This window comes from Scyliorhinus canicula, chromosome 7 (assembly GCF_902713615.1).
Source record: "Scyliorhinus canicula chromosome 7, sScyCan1.1, whole genome shotgun sequence".
Classification (NCBI taxonomy): domain Eukaryota; kingdom Metazoa; phylum Chordata; class Chondrichthyes; order Carcharhiniformes; family Scyliorhinidae; genus Scyliorhinus; species Scyliorhinus canicula.
In genome coordinates, this window is record NC_052152.1 from 46,883,390 (window position 1) to 46,900,791 (window position 17,402).

General features: G+C 47.9%; 1 protein-coding gene across 6 annotated transcripts in view; it reads right to left on the reverse strand.

Annotated features, from left to right (window-relative positions):
• The window catches only part of stxbp5l (syntaxin binding protein 5-like), a 721,261-nt gene that overhangs the window by 460,346 nt on the left and 243,513 nt on the right, over positions 1-17,402 (reverse strand). For all 6 annotated transcript variants that reach the window (XM_038801940.1, XM_038801939.1, XM_038801935.1 and 3 more), the window contains exon 5: positions 3,376-3,510. In XM_038801940.1, the coding sequence (XP_038657868.1) occupies positions 3,376-3,510 (135 nt within the window). The remainder of the gene's footprint in view (positions 1-3,375; positions 3,511-17,402) is intronic.

Here is a 17,402-nt window from a genome sequence, read left to right on the forward strand (position 1 = left end):
CCTGGATACACAAAACAGAAACGTAGAGCAGAATTCTCCCATTGCCCGTCAACGGGTTCAATGGCAGATGGGAGGCGGGGAGGGCAGCATGGGAGGAGATAATTCGGCAGAAGTCCAAAAATTGCCTTCATGATCGCGTACATTTCTCATGGGATCTTCCACTTGTGCCCACCCTGGCAGATCGGCTAATTAAGCTAATTAGAAGCTAAGCAGCAGTCCATAAACTGCAGACACAAACTGCTGCTGTAAAATGCAGGGATGGCTCGTTAATCAGGAATCACAACTAAGGATCACTAAACCAATGGGGAACAAAGAGGGCATGTGACCAAAAGTGCGCAGGCTTTAAGAAAGCTTGACCTTCAGTGCATGTGGTTCTTTTTCTGCTTCTCTGTGTTCCTTTTGTATACCTAAATTGTACCAACTACATTTTGCAATAAACTCAATCTAAACCTACCACCGGACTTCATTTTTTAAATTTAGGTACCCAATTAACTTTTTCCAATTAAGGGGCAATTTAGCGTGGCCAATCCACCTAGCCTGCACATCTTTGGGTTGTGGGGCGAAACCCACACAAACACGGGGAGAATGTGCAAACTCCACACGGACAGTGACCCAGAGCCAGGATTGAACCTGGGACCTCAGCGGTACCACCGGATATTGAATCCTATTAGAAATTAAGGGATCCTACAGCCACCTTTTTGTCTCTAAGCTGTACAGCATTCAATACATGAACAGGAATAGGGAGACTAGCATAAAATTGAAAGGTGACTTCAAAAAATGAAAGCTAGATCTTTTTAAAGGGCTCAATGGTCTGCTCTATCCGAACTCTTATTCTTGTCTGACTCCTGTTATAGTGTGTCCATGTTCTTAACAGGAAACATAAGCCAGACATTGTCCTCAAGCAGCCTGCCCATATGATCGAGGTGAAAGAAGGAGGCATTTACGACTGGCACATATGCCCCAGGGAACATAGGAATTAGGAACATAAGAATTTGGAGCAGAAGTAGGCAATTAGCCCCTTGAGCCTGCTCCACCATTCAATCAGATCATGGCTGATCTCTTCCTGGTCTCAAATCCACCTCCTTACCTGTTCCCCACCTGTTCGAGACTGCCCCACAAGGGGGAACACTTGGTCTGCCTTTACATTATAAATCCCTTTTAGTATATTATATACCTCGATCAAATCCCATCTCATCCTTCTAAAGTCTAGCTTAATTTCTCCTCATACGTCAACCCTTTCCTCCCTGGAATAAATCTGGTGAACCTCCTCTGAACTGCCTCCAATGCCACCACATCCTTCCTCAAATAAGGAGACCAAAATTGGACACAATACTCCAGATGTGGTCTCACCAATACCCTATACAATTGCAACAATACTTCCTTACTTTTATACTCCAGGGCTATTGTTAGATATGTCTAGTTGCTAAGGAAGTAGAGATACACAGAACATAGAATCCCTACAGTGTAGAAGGAGGTCATTCAGCCAATCAAGTCTGCACCAATTTTTCAAAAGAACACCCCATCTAGGCCCACTCCCCTGAAACCCCACTTAACCTGCACATTGTTGGACACTAAGGGGCAATTTAGCATGGCCAATCCACCGAACGAGCACATCTGTTGAAAGCTCAAAGTTGACACAAAAGTACATCACAGCTCATAAAGAAAGTCTTAATGGACATGATACCCTCTAAATATCTCTGCTATAGCCTACTTTCTGACTGTTTTCTGCAGGTTTTCAATATGGGGAGGAGGGGCGGAGGCAGTGCTGGGAACTGACCAATCAGGCACTTCCACACACCAGATTTGCAAAAGAATCCGATGCACGATCCTTATGTACATATATTAATTAAGCTTTGTTTCAGGCACTTCCAGGGAGACTTAAAAAGACCTTGAATTAACATAGCAATGGACATACATCATTTGGTGCAAGACAAGGCGAAGCCGAAGGGACTTCGCCGGCCGGCGGAAGTCCACTCATGCGGCGGAGCGTCAGCGGCTGCTGATGTCATCCCGGCGCATGCGCAGGGAAGGGGGTCATTTTCGCCTCCGCCATCATGAAGACCATGGCAAAGGAGGAAGGAAAAGAGTGCCCCCACGGCACAGGCCCGACCGCCGATCGGTGGGCCCCGGGGGATTGCCCCCCCCCCCCCCCAAGACCCCGGAGCCCGCTCGCGCCGCCTGGTCCCGCCGGTAAGGTAGGTGGTTTGATCCACGCTGGCGGGACCAGCATGACAGCGGCGGGACTTCGGCCCATCACGGGCCGGAGAATCACCGGGGGGGGGGGGGGGGGGGGGGGGGGGGGGGGAAGGACCGGCGCAGCGGTGATTCCCATCCCCGCCGAATCTCCAGTGCCGGAGACTTCGGGACACGGCGGGGGCGAGGTTGACCCCCCCCCCCCCCCCCCCCCCCCCCCCCCCCCCCCCGGCCGGGTCGGAGAATCCCGCCCAAGGTGTCAAAAAATTTTCTCCCCGATTTGGGTCCCTAAAAATGACAAAACATGGACTTATATCTCCACCACTAACCTCAGTTCTCTGACAGATGCCGGCTGGCTGCTGAGCATGCTTCAAATTTCCAGCATCTGCAGTTCTTGCTTCTTTTCTCGTGGTTGAAAACAGCAGCTTTTCCTGCCCTGATATCAATGCCACAGTATTCTTTTAATTTATTATTATTCTCCCATGTTAGGAAATTGTAAGCACCATGACAGGTTTTGATCCGTTTTAGTTATTATTAATACTTTTCTTCAGGCAAATGTTATTGGGTTTGCTGAATATTTCTGATAACTGATCTTCATAAAGGGGTTACTGGGCTATGGGCATGGGGTGGAGGTGTTGGCTAGAGATTGGTCAAAGAGCCTCCTTCTGCACTGTAGGGCATCACGGTAGCGCAGTGGTTAGCATAGTTGCTTCACGGCTCCAGGGACCCAGCTTCGATTACCGGCTTGGGCGACTGACTGTGTGGAATTTGCACTTTCGCCCCATGTCTGCGTGGGTTTCCTCCGGGTGCTCTGGTTTCCTCCCACAGGCCAAAGATGTTAAGTGGAGTGGCTGTGCTAAATTGCCCTTAGTGTTCAAAAAAGGTTGGGTGGGGTTGCTGGGTTTACAGGGATGGGGTGGGGATGTGGGCTTGGGTAGGACCGGTGCAGACTCGATGGGCCGAATGGCCTCCTCCTGCACTGTAAATTCTATGCTTCTATGAAATAATGCATGCAATTGAAATTGTGACCACAGAAATCACCTTGGATCCAACCCATATCAGATTTCACTGGATATGCATGAATTTAAATTATTCTAGATATATCATGTTAATGGACATTATTATCTAATAAGACTTTTCTTTCATATTAGTGTTCTTCACTTGGTCATGGATGATACTTACAGTTCTATTGCTTTATTCCACATGATAACATATCCTGATAGAACAAAAGATTCGATGTTCACAAGATATGTATTTCCTCGCTCTGTGCCCACGTACAGCCATTTACTCTGGAAAGGGAGATGGCAGCAGGTAATCCTGGTTTAAAAGAAACGAGTAATAAAATTCAATATTTTTTTAAAAATACCATAAAAAATTATGCAATAAGAAGAAACTGATGCCCCTGGTGACAGGTTGATTTTATTTTGATCATGAAAAAATTGGGAAATTCAATTGCAATATTTCCATTCATTTACAAAAAGCAGATCACCTTCTGTGATGATGCGCTCAGAGAATCAAGAGTAAGTGGAACATTATGGGCAAGAAAGCTTGAATGGTTAGATACCATTGAATTGAACCAAGGAAGTACTAAGAGCAGGATAAGGGCAGAAAGGGTGAGTGGGAGAGGGTGAGGTGCAGTAGAAATGGGAGGTGATGAGAATGAGGACAGTCGGGGAGAGGAATCGCAACAAAGGAGGGAGGAAACAGCAGCGAAATAAGGGAAGGTGAAAGAAGAGTGAGGTGAAAAGAGAAAGGATGAGGGAAAGAGGAGGGGACGGAAAGGATGGAAATAGAGGGAAGAGGATAGAAAGAAAACAGAAAGCATGAAAAGGAAGGAAGAGTATGGAGGGAGAAATAAGAAGGACAATGGAGGAAAGAAAAAGGAGGACAGGATGTTAGTTACAATCAACAAATACCACTGGGGAGAGGAGAACATGATGTGTTTTAGTGAGGAGGCTGAATTTCAGGCATCAAAGCAGTGCTCATGAATAGTGAGGATACAATTTTGATGATTCAATGATTACCCCCTGTGGTGAATGTATTTCACCTAATGCATGAGCTGTCTGCACTGTCTGTATAATGATGTGACCTATGACCTGGAAGTGATGATACAGGCTACTTCCAGATACTGTACTGGAACCCTGGTGGGCTCCGCCTCTGGCTCCGCCCTCACCGGGGCCATATATAGTTCGGCCACCTGTGGGTGGCATTCATTTGTACAGCTGACACTGGCAGGCGAGTTCATGGATAATAAAGCCTAATGTTCACTCGTTCTCACGATCTCACAGTGAATTGACGGTATAACAAATTATTATCCATCGACAGCACCATGGAAGCCGCTCTAAAGCCAGATGAGCTCAAACCCGACAGGCGCGCGTCACAAGCCAAGATCTTCGAACATTGGCTTTGCAGCTTCGAGGCCTACCTCGACTCCTCCACAATGCCTCGCACTGAGACCCTCAAGCTGCGACTCCTCCACGATCAGGTGAGCCATCAATTCTCCGTGATGATCGAAAAAGCGGCCACGTACGAGGCGGTGGTCGCAATCCTCAAGGCACATTTTGTGAAGCCTGTAAACGAGGTGTATGCCCGACACCTCCTCACTACTCGCCGTCAACGCGCCAGGGAATCGCTAGATGAGTACCTGGAAAATCTGACCCTACTCACGAGGAACTACAGCTACCGGGATGTGACGGCGAAGGAACACATGAACCTATAGATCCGGGACACCTACGTCGCTGAGGTACGATCGAACTACGTCAGGCAGCGCTTGCTGGAAAACGGGACCTCTGACCTGCGGGACACGGTAAAGCTAGCAACCTCGTTAGAGGTGCCCTACCAGAGCCTAAGTGCGTTCCCTGCAGACCCGGCAAACCCCTCGTGGACACCATCATCGCGGTCCCCGTCGGACCCGACTACGTCGCGGGCCTGTGCCGCGTGGCTGCCAGTCCTGCCCGGGGAACCTGCGGTGCTACTTCTGCGGCCAGGGTCAACACCCCCGGCAGCGTTGCCTAGCCCACCCAGCGACATGCTGCTACTGTGGGAAAAAGGGACACTTCGCCAGAGTCTGTCTGGGCCGACTTAAAGCCCAGAAATCAAAAACTCACCAGGCCCGCAGACCCCTCAATGTGGCTGCGTGCCTGCCCGGAACACCCCCTTCAGACGCGTCATCAGCCTCGTGTGACTCGTGGGGGCCGCCATCTTGCCCACCGGCTCCAACACCGACCGACACATGTGACCAGTGGGGGCCGCCATCTTGGCCGGCGGCTCCAGCACCGACCGACACATTCGATCAATGGGGGCGGCCATCTTGGTCGCCATCTTCGACCCGGCCTGACATGTGTGACTCGTGGGGGCGGCCATCTTCGACCCAGCCCGACACGTGCGACTCATGGGGGCCGCCATTTTGTGACCCCGATACCGCCGACCACGCTGGCTACCCACAGCTGGGCGCAGTCACCCTCGACCAGTCGCAGCCGAAGCACCTGAAAAACTCAATGATGGTCGTCTGGGTCAACGGGCACAAGACCCCCTGCCTTTTAGACTCCGGGATCATGGAGAGCTTTGTTCACCCTGACACGGTAAGGCGCAGCTCCCTTCCCATATACCCCGCAGCCCAAACAATTTCCCTTGCCTCCGGATCCCATTCGGTCCAGATCTGGGGGTACTGTATCGCTAACCTCGTGATGCAGGGCGCCGCGTACGCTCGTTTTAAGCTGTACGTCCTCCCCCACCTCTGCGCCTCCCTACTGCCTGGATTAGACTTCCAATGCAGTCACCGAACCCTGACCCTACAGTTCGGCACACCCTTAACCCCCTTCACAGTATGCAGCATTGCGACCCTCAAGGCCACCCCCCCCCCCCCTTCGCTCTTTGCGAACCTCACGCCCGACTGTAAACCCATCGCCACCAGGAGCAGGCGGTACAGTTCCCAACATATGGCTTTTATCAAGTCGGAGGTCCAGCGACTGTTGAGTGAAGGGATCATCGAGGCCAGCAACAGCCACTGGAGAGCGCAAGCGGTGGTCGTCCGGACCGGGGAAAAGAATCGGATGGTTGTGGACTACAGCCAGACAATTAACCGGTTCACGCAACTGGATGTGTACCCCCTCCCCTGCACAGCGGAGATGGTCAACCAGATCGCACAGTACCGTGTGTTCTCAACGGTCGATCTGTAGTCGGCCTACCACCAGCTCCCAATCCGCCCGGAAGAGCGCCGCTACACTGCCTTTGAAGCAGCCGGCCTACTCTTCCACTTCCTCAGGGTCCCCATCGGCGTCACTAACGGGGTCTTGGTCTTTCAGAGAACAATGGACTGAATGGTGGACCAGTACGGTTTGCATGCTACATACCCGTACTTGGACAATGTTACCATCTGCGGCCGGGATCAGCAGGACCATGACACCAACCTTCAAAGGTTCCTCCAGGCTGTCCAATCCCTCAACCTCACGTACAACAAAGAGAAGTGCGTTTTCCGCACTACACGACTGGCCATCTTCGCCATGTCATGGAGAACAGAGTCCTAGGTTCCGAACCCGATCGTATGCGCCACCTTACGGAACTCCCCCCTCCCCACAGCCACAAGGCCCTCGAACGATGCCTGGGGCTGTTCTCCTACTATGTCCAGTGGGTCCCCAACTATGCAGACAAAGCCGCCCACTTTTCCCCTGATGGCTGAGGCCCGCTCGGCCTTCAGCCTCATCAAGGCCGACATCACCAAGGCCGCTGTGCACAGGGTGGACGAGTCCGTCCCCTTTCAGGTAGAGAGCGATGCGTCAGACGTCGCATTGGCTGCCATACTCAACCAGGCGGGAAGACCAGTAGCATTCTTCTCTAGAACCCTCCACGCTTCCGAAATCCGACACTCCTCAGTCGAGAAGGAAGCACAAGCCATCGTGGAAGCCGTGCGGCACTGGAGGCACTACCTAGCCAGTAGGAGGTTCACCCTCGTCACCGACCAGCGCTCGGTCGCCTTCATGTTTGACAACTCACAACAGGGAAAAATAAAAATGACAAGATCCTGAGGTGGAGGATCGAACTCTCCACCTACAATTACGATATCAAGTATCGTCCTGGGAAGCTCAATGAGCCCTCAGATGCCCTGTCCCGCGGCACATGCGCCAGCGTGCAAGATGACCGACTTTGGGCTATCCACAATGACCTCTGTCACCTGGGGGTCACCCAGCTTACCCACTTTATTAAGGCCCGCAAAGTGCCCTTTGCCACCGAGGAGGTCAAGGCCATGACCAGGGACTGCCAGGTCTGCGCGGAGCGCAAACCGCACTTCTACCGGCCAGACAAGACCCGCCTGGTAAAGGCCTCCCAGCCCTTGAGCGCCTAAGTATGGACTTCAAAGGGACCCTCCCTTCCACCAACTGTAATATATATTTTCTAACCGTCATCGATGAGTACTCCTGCTTCGCTTTCGCTGTCCCCTGCCCCGACATGACCTTGGCCACCGTGATAAAGGCATTGCACAGCATCTTCACACTGTTCGGTTTCCCTGCGTATGTCCACAGCGAATGGGACACATTGTTCATGAGCGATGAGCTGCGTCAGTACCTGCTCAGCAAAGCATCGCGTCGAGCAGGACTACGAGATATAACCCGCAGGGAAACGGGCAGGTGGAGAGGGATGATGAGACGGTATGGAAGGTCATCCTTCTGGCCCTCCGGTCTAGAAATCTCCCAACACCCCGCTGACAGGAGGTCCTACCCGACGCCCTCCACTCCATTAGATCGCTCCTCTGCACAGCCACGAACGAGACCCCTCACGACTGCTTGTTTATCTTCCCTAGGAAGTCCATCTCCAGGGTCTCGCTTCCATCTTGGCTGACAACTCTGGGACCTGTCCTTCTCCGGAGGCACATGAGCAGCCATAAGACCGATCCCCTGGTCGAGAGGGTCCAGCTGCTGCACACCAACCCCCAGCACGCCTACATCGCGCACCAGGATGGACGGCAAGATACGGTCTCCCTACGAGATCTGGCGCCAGCTGGTTCCCCTGCACACTGCCTACAGCCACTCCCAGCACCCCTTACGCCCCCCCCCCCCCCCGGGTCTCCTGTATTGCCCCGCGCCGGCACTGCCGTCACCCACCACCCCCCGGCCTACCCCCATCCCCCAACCGTCTCCGACACGCTGGACTGAGGCTCAAGCTCCAGACACAACGCCCCCGGAGTCACCATCTGCAACTCACCGTGCCCGCCACATCACCAGAGCTGAGGAGGTCTAAAGGAACGATCCGGCCTCCAGACAGACTGAATATCTAATGACCCCACGTCATCCCGGCTGGACTTGATTTTTTTAACAGGGGGTGAATTTGGTGAATGTATTTCACCTAATGCATGAGCTGTCTGTACTGTCTGTATGATGGTGTGACCCATTACCTGGAAGTGATGATACGGGCTACTTCCAGGTACTGTACTGGAACCCCGGTGGGCTCCGCATCTGGCTCCGCCCTCTCTGGGGCCATATATAGTCCGGCCACCTATGGGTGGCACTCATTTGTGCAGCCAACTCTGGCAGGCGAGTTCATGGATAATAAAGCCTAATGTTCACTCGTTCTCACGGTCTCACAGTTAATTTACGGTATAATAAAGAGGCGGGGACGGAGAGGATGGAAATAGATGGAAGAGAATAGAAAGAAAACAGAAAACATGAAAAGGACGGTAGAGTATGGAGGGAGAAATAAGAAGGACAATGGAAGAAGGAAAAAGGAGGACAGGAAGTTAGTTACAATCAACAAATACCATAGGGGAGAGGAAAACAAAATGTGTTTTAATGGGGAGGCTGAGTTTCAGGCATCGAAACAGTGCTCTTGAATAGTGAGGATACAATTTCGATGATTCAATGATTACCCCCCAATACACTTACAATTATTTAAACTTTGGCTCTTCATTCACCACAACATTTCCACAGCTACCAATCTGCTTAACCAAAACCTCACTTACACCTTTGACGCCCTTGTTCCCTTTAAAATGATTACTCTCTCTCACCATGGGAATTACCTCTGGTACAGACCTCATCTTCACTCCCCTTAAATCCAACAAATGCATACTTGAATGGATAGTGGGCAGTTGGTTTAGCCATTCACTACCAAATCTGACCGGATCACAAAACTTTATTGGGATCTTCTCATGTCTGTGAAAACTGTTTCAATTCCAAGATCATCCTTGAAGACAAAGGTAACTTTCAGCTTCTTTGCTCTACTGCAGTGTTTCCGAAACTGGGTTCCGCAGAAACCCGGGGTTCCTTGGGAGACATCCAGGGGTCCACGACTGGCCACTATAATTTGAAAAATAGCTGTCCTTCAGCTTGTCCAAGCAGAGGTGGTTTTCACACTGTGCTGGCAACTGATAGCTTTCAGCACATGAAAGTAAGCTACATTGCAAGCTCAACTGATCTTAAATTGGTTGTTAATATAATTCTTAGCGCACTTAGGATTGTTCAGCAAGTGCTGCGCATTTTGTATTTGTATTGGCAAGAATATAGGGCGGGATTCTCCGTCGGCGGGATCCTCTGCTTTGCCAACAGCGCACTAACGCCTGCGGATTTCCCGACAGCGTGGGGGTGGCCACAATGGGAAACCTGATTGGCTGGCTGCCGGGACAGAGGATCCCGCTGCAGGCGGGGCAGGCCTCACCGGAAAGCAGGTCTGGCGGGATGGGGAATCTCACCCATAATTTCATTACTCAAAACAAATTGTGAACCATAAGAATCCACAAAACTGATAACCTTCATGAAATAGAAGCCGTTTAAAAAATTTGTGGAAAAATAAATTAATTAACAGTGCATGCAGTTAAAAAGGAACTTTGAGAAAGTTTCACATTAAAAAGGAATGGGTTACTTGCAGGACCTAAGTTCTACTGTGCAAATTATAACCTGCTCATCTGCTCTAAGGAAAAGCACATAACAGTGCCTATGTTAGTGGAGCTTTGCAGTAGGGCAGCACAGTAGCACAGTGGTTAGCACCGTTGTTTCACAGCGCCAGGATCCCAGGTTTGTTCCCGGCTTGGATCACTGTCTGTGCGGAGTCTATACGTTCTTCCTGTGTTTGCATGGGTTTCCCCCGGGTGCTCCGGTTTCCTCCCACATATCCCGAAAGACGTGCTGTTAGGTAATTTGGACATTCTGAATTCTCCCTCTGGGTACTCGGACAGGCGCCGGAATGTGGCAACCAAGGGCTTTTGCAGTATTCATGTGAGCCTACTTGTGACAACAAAGATTATTAAAAAAAATAAACAAATGGGAGACCAATCGTGCTATATGTTTCAAATGGAATACCGCCTAGTCCCCTGTGGGGGCCAGAATCGGTAGTGCCCGCGCCAGTTTTGCACCGTCGTGAAATGCGACGCCAATCACGACGGCACGAACCATCTGTCTCCATTTCGGAGAATCGCGCCCCGAATTTACAGTGCAGAAGGAGGCCTTCAGCCCATCAAGTCTGCACCGGCTCTTGGAAAGAGCACCCATTTAAGGCTACACCTCCACCCCATCCCTGTAACCCAGTAACCCCACCTTACCTAAGGGCAATTTAGCATGGCCAATCCACCTAACCTGCACATCTTTGGACTGTGGGAGGAAACCGGAGCACCCGGAGGAAACCCACGCAGACACAGGGCGAACGTGCAGACTCCGCACAGACCTGAATGGTCTCAGCAGTGTCCATCTCCCCTGGAAAGAGGAGCCCAGTATGATATATTAGACTAAACATAAAATATATCATAACAGAGTGGCTAGGTGAAAAAGATCAGATAGAATATTAAGATAACAAAATACACTCTTGCTATACAAGGAGATTTAGGAGCCAGACAATTGAAATAATTTTCTAAACTCTCCTCTGCTTACCAGAAATGGGAGTAAGGGAGGGGGTATAGTTAATAATGAACAGAGGACTTACTTGCTCCATTCCCGCCTCAATCTGACAGACTGAAATTTTCAATTGCCACAAAGCATGCCACCTGAAGGAATAAATACACTAAAGTGTTTGGACTGAATTTTACCATGGGCATCGGGACTTAGTTGTATGGAGAAAATGGGGTCCCAAGAATCCTCATGTTGGCAGCAGGATCAGCTTGGCTATTTTCATGTTGGTAACCTCCTGGGGCAGTTGAATTGAGGACAGCCGCAGGCTCCTGATGCTGCTGGCTTAATCAGAAGGCTGGCAGGACTGAAGCTTCTGTAGCCACACCAGGGGAGGTGGACACTGCTGAGGTCATTCAGAAACCTCAAGTATACCTCGCCCTCAGTTAAGCAGTAATTATAAATTCAGATGGCCAAGGCCCCATTGATCGGAAATAAATCTTTCCAAGGGAGATTGTTGGGACAGAGGAAGCTGCCTTTCCTACCCACAACTCCATCTCGCTGATGGAATCTTTGATGCAGGGATGTCACCTCCATAAAAATGGCAACCACCCCACATGGAGGAAGATTGCTCCACCGCTGACAGCATGCCAGCTACCCTACTAAATGGCCCCTAGTAGAGGGCTTAATGATGCAGATTGGCTGCTTGCCTTTGTAGAGTGGGCAGCTTATCCACACCCTGGTTTGTCATGTGCCCATTGTTGGGAAACTTCCTCAGTGGCGGATTTACACCTTCAATCTCCCCACTCAGGGGCTGGTAAAATTCAGGTTTTTGATTTTCCTTGCTTTCAGCCTTGGAATAATGAAACTGGAACTCTTATTATGTAATATGTTCATTAATTTTTGTCCCTATTTTAAAGGATACTGGTGGGGGGAGGAAGCATTTGGAAGCAAACCATTACTTCAGAACAGTTAAGTGTTTTTATTATAGTCCACCTCAGGATTTATTCAGTCAAAGATCATTTATTGTATGATAACTTGATTTTCCAGTGTGGTTAAAGTTCATAATGTAAAATGATTAATTTGACAGTATATTTATGGAGCCAGTTGGATAGATTGTAATAAATTAAATTATTTTAGTGTCAGCTGGATGTAGCTTTAAGAAATGGATGCTTATCAAATAGCTGCAGTGATGTCAGAGTGTGGGAGGAGCTGGGTTGTCTATCTGTTTTTACTTTCATTTTTAGCTGAAAAGATGCTTGGTGGATCTGTTTCGGTTTCGTTTTCAGAGTTGGAGAGCTGTATTCAAAGTAAGCAGATGTGTAAAATGATTTTTCTCTCTACAAGCTAAAGAACATCTTCAGCTCATTGATGATTTCAAAGTAACACCTGTATCTAGAGAGAATTTAAACCTGCTGTCAGTAAAAAAAAAGGGTTTAACTTATGCATGTTGCTAGGAAAGGTATTAAGGGTTACCTATAGAGTATTGTATCTGTGGGGTTATGTGTGTTGGTAGTTGATAAGATAGTGAGCGTTTATAAAATGTTAACTGGGTTCATAGAATAAACATTATTTTGTTTTTAAAATACTTAAGGTCTCTGTTGCATAACACTTGGAGAGTGGACCCTTGTGCTCCCCATAACCAAAATCTATTAAAAGTATACAACTTTTAATAGATTTTGCTTCTTGACAACTGCTGCTTGTGGAGCTATTTCCTAAATTGAGTCACTGCCTATAAGAGTTGAGGGGTGAGAGGGAGAAATTGGATAAAAGGAACATTCTTTCTTTCAAAAGACATTTTTAATAATCAAATAAACATTTGAAAACATTTGTGATTAAATAATTTAAAAAATTAATTGTCCATTTATGATAGACCATCATGAATACTAAAGGGATTCTCTGTTTCTCTGTGACTGATTTCAATTTACTTTCGGAAACATACGACTTTTTTGAAGTATGCGCTACAGTTAAAGTACTGAATTAGATACGATCTTAACTCTCGCAACCTTTTCTGCTGTATTAGAATATTGGTAGCTGTTGTACATCTGGCTACATATGGGACAGGAACTAGATGTAATGTTAACCAAACCTTTCATGAAAAGTAAAACCAATTATGAAATTCTGCAACTCTGCTCGTTAACTGCTTTCACATAGCAAGCATGGTGGGGTGTTTTATTATGTCAAAGTCAGTGTGTAGTGGGTTTTCAGCTTAAAATAATGAATATGTGATCCTGAAATGCATCTCAGTGCTGCAACAGATCTCATTTTATGCATGTTGTGTACATATTTCTATTCTGGTGTAATCAGTAATAAGGTGGCTCTTACATACCTTCTAATTTTATTTGGTTCTATTGTCATGGGCCAGGGTCGCTCAACAGGCTGAGGAGGAGGAGGAGATGCAACGGAGGCGGCGCATGAAGCCTCGCGTGTACTGGCAGCACCTGTCATCCAAGGACCTGACGGACTGGGCATGCCATCCAACACTCCAGCTGAGCAGGGATACAGTGCAACATATCTGCCAGATTATGGCGCACCTGACACCACATGGGAATGGGGAATGACACCCGCTCCCGGTGGTCGTCAAGGTGACGGCCGCCCTGAACTGTTACGCCACAAGGTCCTTCCAGGTGCTAAGCAGTGACCTGTCTGGGATCTCAGAGCTCAATTCACAGGTGCATCCATATCGTCCTGGAGGCCCTGTATGCCCAGGAGTCAAGGGAGGAGGAAGCAAGGACAAAAACAAAAGACTGAAAGGAGAATAAGAAAAGTGATAGGCATGGAAACCCAGGCCAGATTCAATCAGGACCACAGTGTAAAATTTTGGGAGCCGGACAAGAAATGTTAAAAAGACAAGCTGTGTGCCTTAACCTGCAGAGCAGTCGCAATAAAGCAGATGAACTAATCGCGTGAGTAGACGTAAACGTGTGTGATATAATCAGTATTACGGACACATGACTGCAGGGTGACCAGGGATGAGAACTCATTGTCCAGGGTTTTCAACATTCAGGAAGGGCAGACAAATAGGAAAAGGCGGTGGAGTTGCACCGCTCATTAAAGAGCAGATCAACGCAATAGCGAGAGAGGATGTTAGCTCCGACAATGTGGGCAGCACGGTAGCATGGTGGTTAACATAAATGCTTCACAGCTCCAGGGTACCAGGTTCGATTCCCGGCTGGGTCACTGTCTGTGCGGAGTCTGCACGTCCTCCCCGTGTGTGCGTGGGTTTCCTCCGGGTGCTCCGGTTTCCTCCCACAGTCCAAAGATGTGCGGGTTAGGTGGATTGGCCATGCTAAATTGCCCGTAGTGTCCTGAAAAGTAAGGTTAAAGGGGGGGTTGTTGGGTTACGGGTATAGGGTGGATACGTGGGTTTGAGTAGGGTGATCATTGCTCGGCACAACATGGAGGGCCGAAGGGCCTGTTCTGTGCTGTACTGTTCTATGTTCTAAAGAATGTACAATCTGTATGGGTAGAGCAGAGAAACACTGAGGGCAAAAACGTTAGTGGGCATCGTATACAGACCCCCGAACGGCAGTGATGATGTTGGCAATGACATTAAACCGGAAACTAGAGCATATTCAATAAAGGAACATCTGCAATTATGGATGATTTTAATCTGCATATAGATTGGACAAATCAAATTAGTCACAATACCGTTGAGGAGGAATTCCTGCAGTATACGGATGGATTTCTTGACCAAAAGGTTGAAGAACCAACTAGAGAACAGGCCATCCTAGACTGGGTACTGTGTAATGAGCACAGAATCATTGGCAAAATAGTTGTGCAAGACCCCTTGAGGATGAGCAATCATAATATGAAAGAAGTTTTCATTTAGACAGAGTGTGAAGTAGTTGATTCTGAGACTAGAGTCCTGAATCTTACTATGATGATATGAGGTGTGAGTTGGCTATGATTGATTGGGTTATTTGAAGGGATGACCATGGTAGGCAATAGCAAACATTCAAGGTGTGCCCGGGGGAACTGCAACAACTGTCTGCCCGGCACAAAAGTAAAACGGGAAAGGTGGACAATCCATGACTTACGAGGGAAATTGGAGATAGTAGTCAATCCAAGGAACAAGCACACAAATTGTCCAGGAAAAACAACAGGTCGGAGGATTGGAAGCAGTTTAGAATTCAGCAAAGAAGGACAAGGGATTGATTAACAAGGGGAAAATAGGGAAATGGCGACAGTCGCTGAGGAAATGAATTTTCGTTAACACCTTGTCAAACACCACGAGGGAAATGGAAAGCAATAAAGGTGGAAAGGACAAAACAGACAAATGTAAATCTTGTCAGAGAGAAGAGCAATACTTCTTCAGGGTAGGCATTCTTAGATGGGTGGCAGTGATTTAAAAGCAAATTACTGCAGATGCTGGATTTTGAAACAAAAATAAAAAATTCTGGAAAATCTCAACAAGTCTGACAGTATCTGTGGAAAGGACAGAGCTAACCTTTTCAGTCTGGATGACTCTTCGTCAGAGCTAGAGAGAATTGCAAATGTTATGAGATGTATACTGCTGTGGGGACGGGCATGGAGCAGTGGGACATGGAGCAGTGGGGCTGGATAGAGAGAAAGCGATATGTGGAGGCTGGGGAGAGATTGATAGAGATGTAAATGGTGGTCATAATGACTAAGAAGGGTGCTGATAATCGCATATTAAGAGATCAGAATGTGTCAATGGCAGAACAAAGCTAAGCAGTGTGTCAATGGACAACCTGGAACAGGAAACAGATGGCATTATTGGGGTGGGGTGGGGGAAGAGCAGATAGTGGTAAGGGAAAACTAAGGTGGAAAGCAGTGAGAAAAGGGAGTGGAAAAATGAATCAATGGAGGAAATCAAATTAACTGATTGAAAGAAAAAGAGTAAAGGTGGAGGAAAGAGATCACAATCTGAAGTTGTTGGTTCAATTTCGACCTTTGTTGTGTGGAGTTTGCACATTCTCCACGTGTCTGTGTGAGTTTCCTCCGGGTGCTCCGGTATCCTCCCACAGTCCAAAGATGGGCAGGTTAGCTGGATTGGCCATGCTAAATTGCCCTGTCAAAAGGTTGGGTGGGGCTATGGGATTGGGCCTGGGTAGAGTTCTCTTTTGAAGGGTTAGTACAGACTCGATGGGGCAAATGGCCTCCTTCTGCACTGCAGGGATTCCATGATTCTATTAATTCAATATTAAGTCCAGATGGCTGTAACATGCCTAATTGGAAGATGAGGTGCTGCTCCTCCAGTTTGTGCTGGGCTTCATTAGATATTGCAGCAGGCCAAGGATGGATATATGGACACGAGAGCAGGATGGTGTGTTAAAATGGCAAGTGGCAGCAAGGTCTGGGTCCTGCTTGCAGACGAACCTAAGGCGTTCTGCAAAACGGTCACCCAGTCTGCATTTAGTCTCTCCAATGTAGAGTAAACAGCATTGGGAGCAGCAAATGCAATAGTTCAGATTGAAGGAGTGCAATGACATGCTTAAGCAATTCTGTATGTTAACATGTCAGACCTCCAACCAGCAGGTGGCAGTAGAGATGTGCCACGTGATAATGTAGCCTCGAGGAATCTGGGGTTAGAAGTCGTCGTGGATAGCTGTGTTTAGTGTTAGCTCTCAAATTATAGTTATCAACAGTTCATAGTTTAGTAGTGTTAGTATTGTTTTCCTTCCCACGTTATTGTAATTTAATAATCTTTAACTAGTCACAAACTGGACATTCTTTGGTGCACTGACTCAACCATTGCAACGCACTGGAACCAAAGTGGTGATCTACGAATTGAAAACCTAAAGTGAAGAAATAGGAAAAAGTACTACAAGGAAATCTACTGACAAAAGAAGAGCATCAAGAGAACATATCTTAACGTTCAACTGGTCACCGAAGCAAAAGATAGATAGTTTGAAAACACCACGAAGTCTTCATGTCACTGGTAACGTAGACGTAACTTGGCACGCTTTTAAGCAGCAGCTTACCTTCTCCGTAGTAGCTCTAGGTTTACAGGCACAGCCTGATGAGTGAAAAATAGTGTTGCTGCTCACGGTAGCAGGTCCACAGGTGATCAAAATCTTTAATACATTTGTATTTGAAAGAGAGACAGACAGAGAAAACTTTGATTCCGTTGTTAAAAGGTTCGATGAGCATTGTACCCCGAAGAAGAAAGACACTTTTGAAAGGTACATTTTCAGAAGCCTGCACGCAGCAGGCGAGTCGTTCAACAGTTTTCTCACAGATTTAAAATTAAAGGCTCAGACTTGTAATTTTGCTACTTTACAGTCATCGATGATCAATGATCAAATTGTATTTGGCATACAAAAACGATAAAGTGCATGAACGTCTTTTGAGGGAGAATGAGCAATAAAAAGTTGCCATGCCTGCGGTTTATTTACACAGCAAATCAAAATGTTAAAAATTAGAAATTTTGGCGCGAAA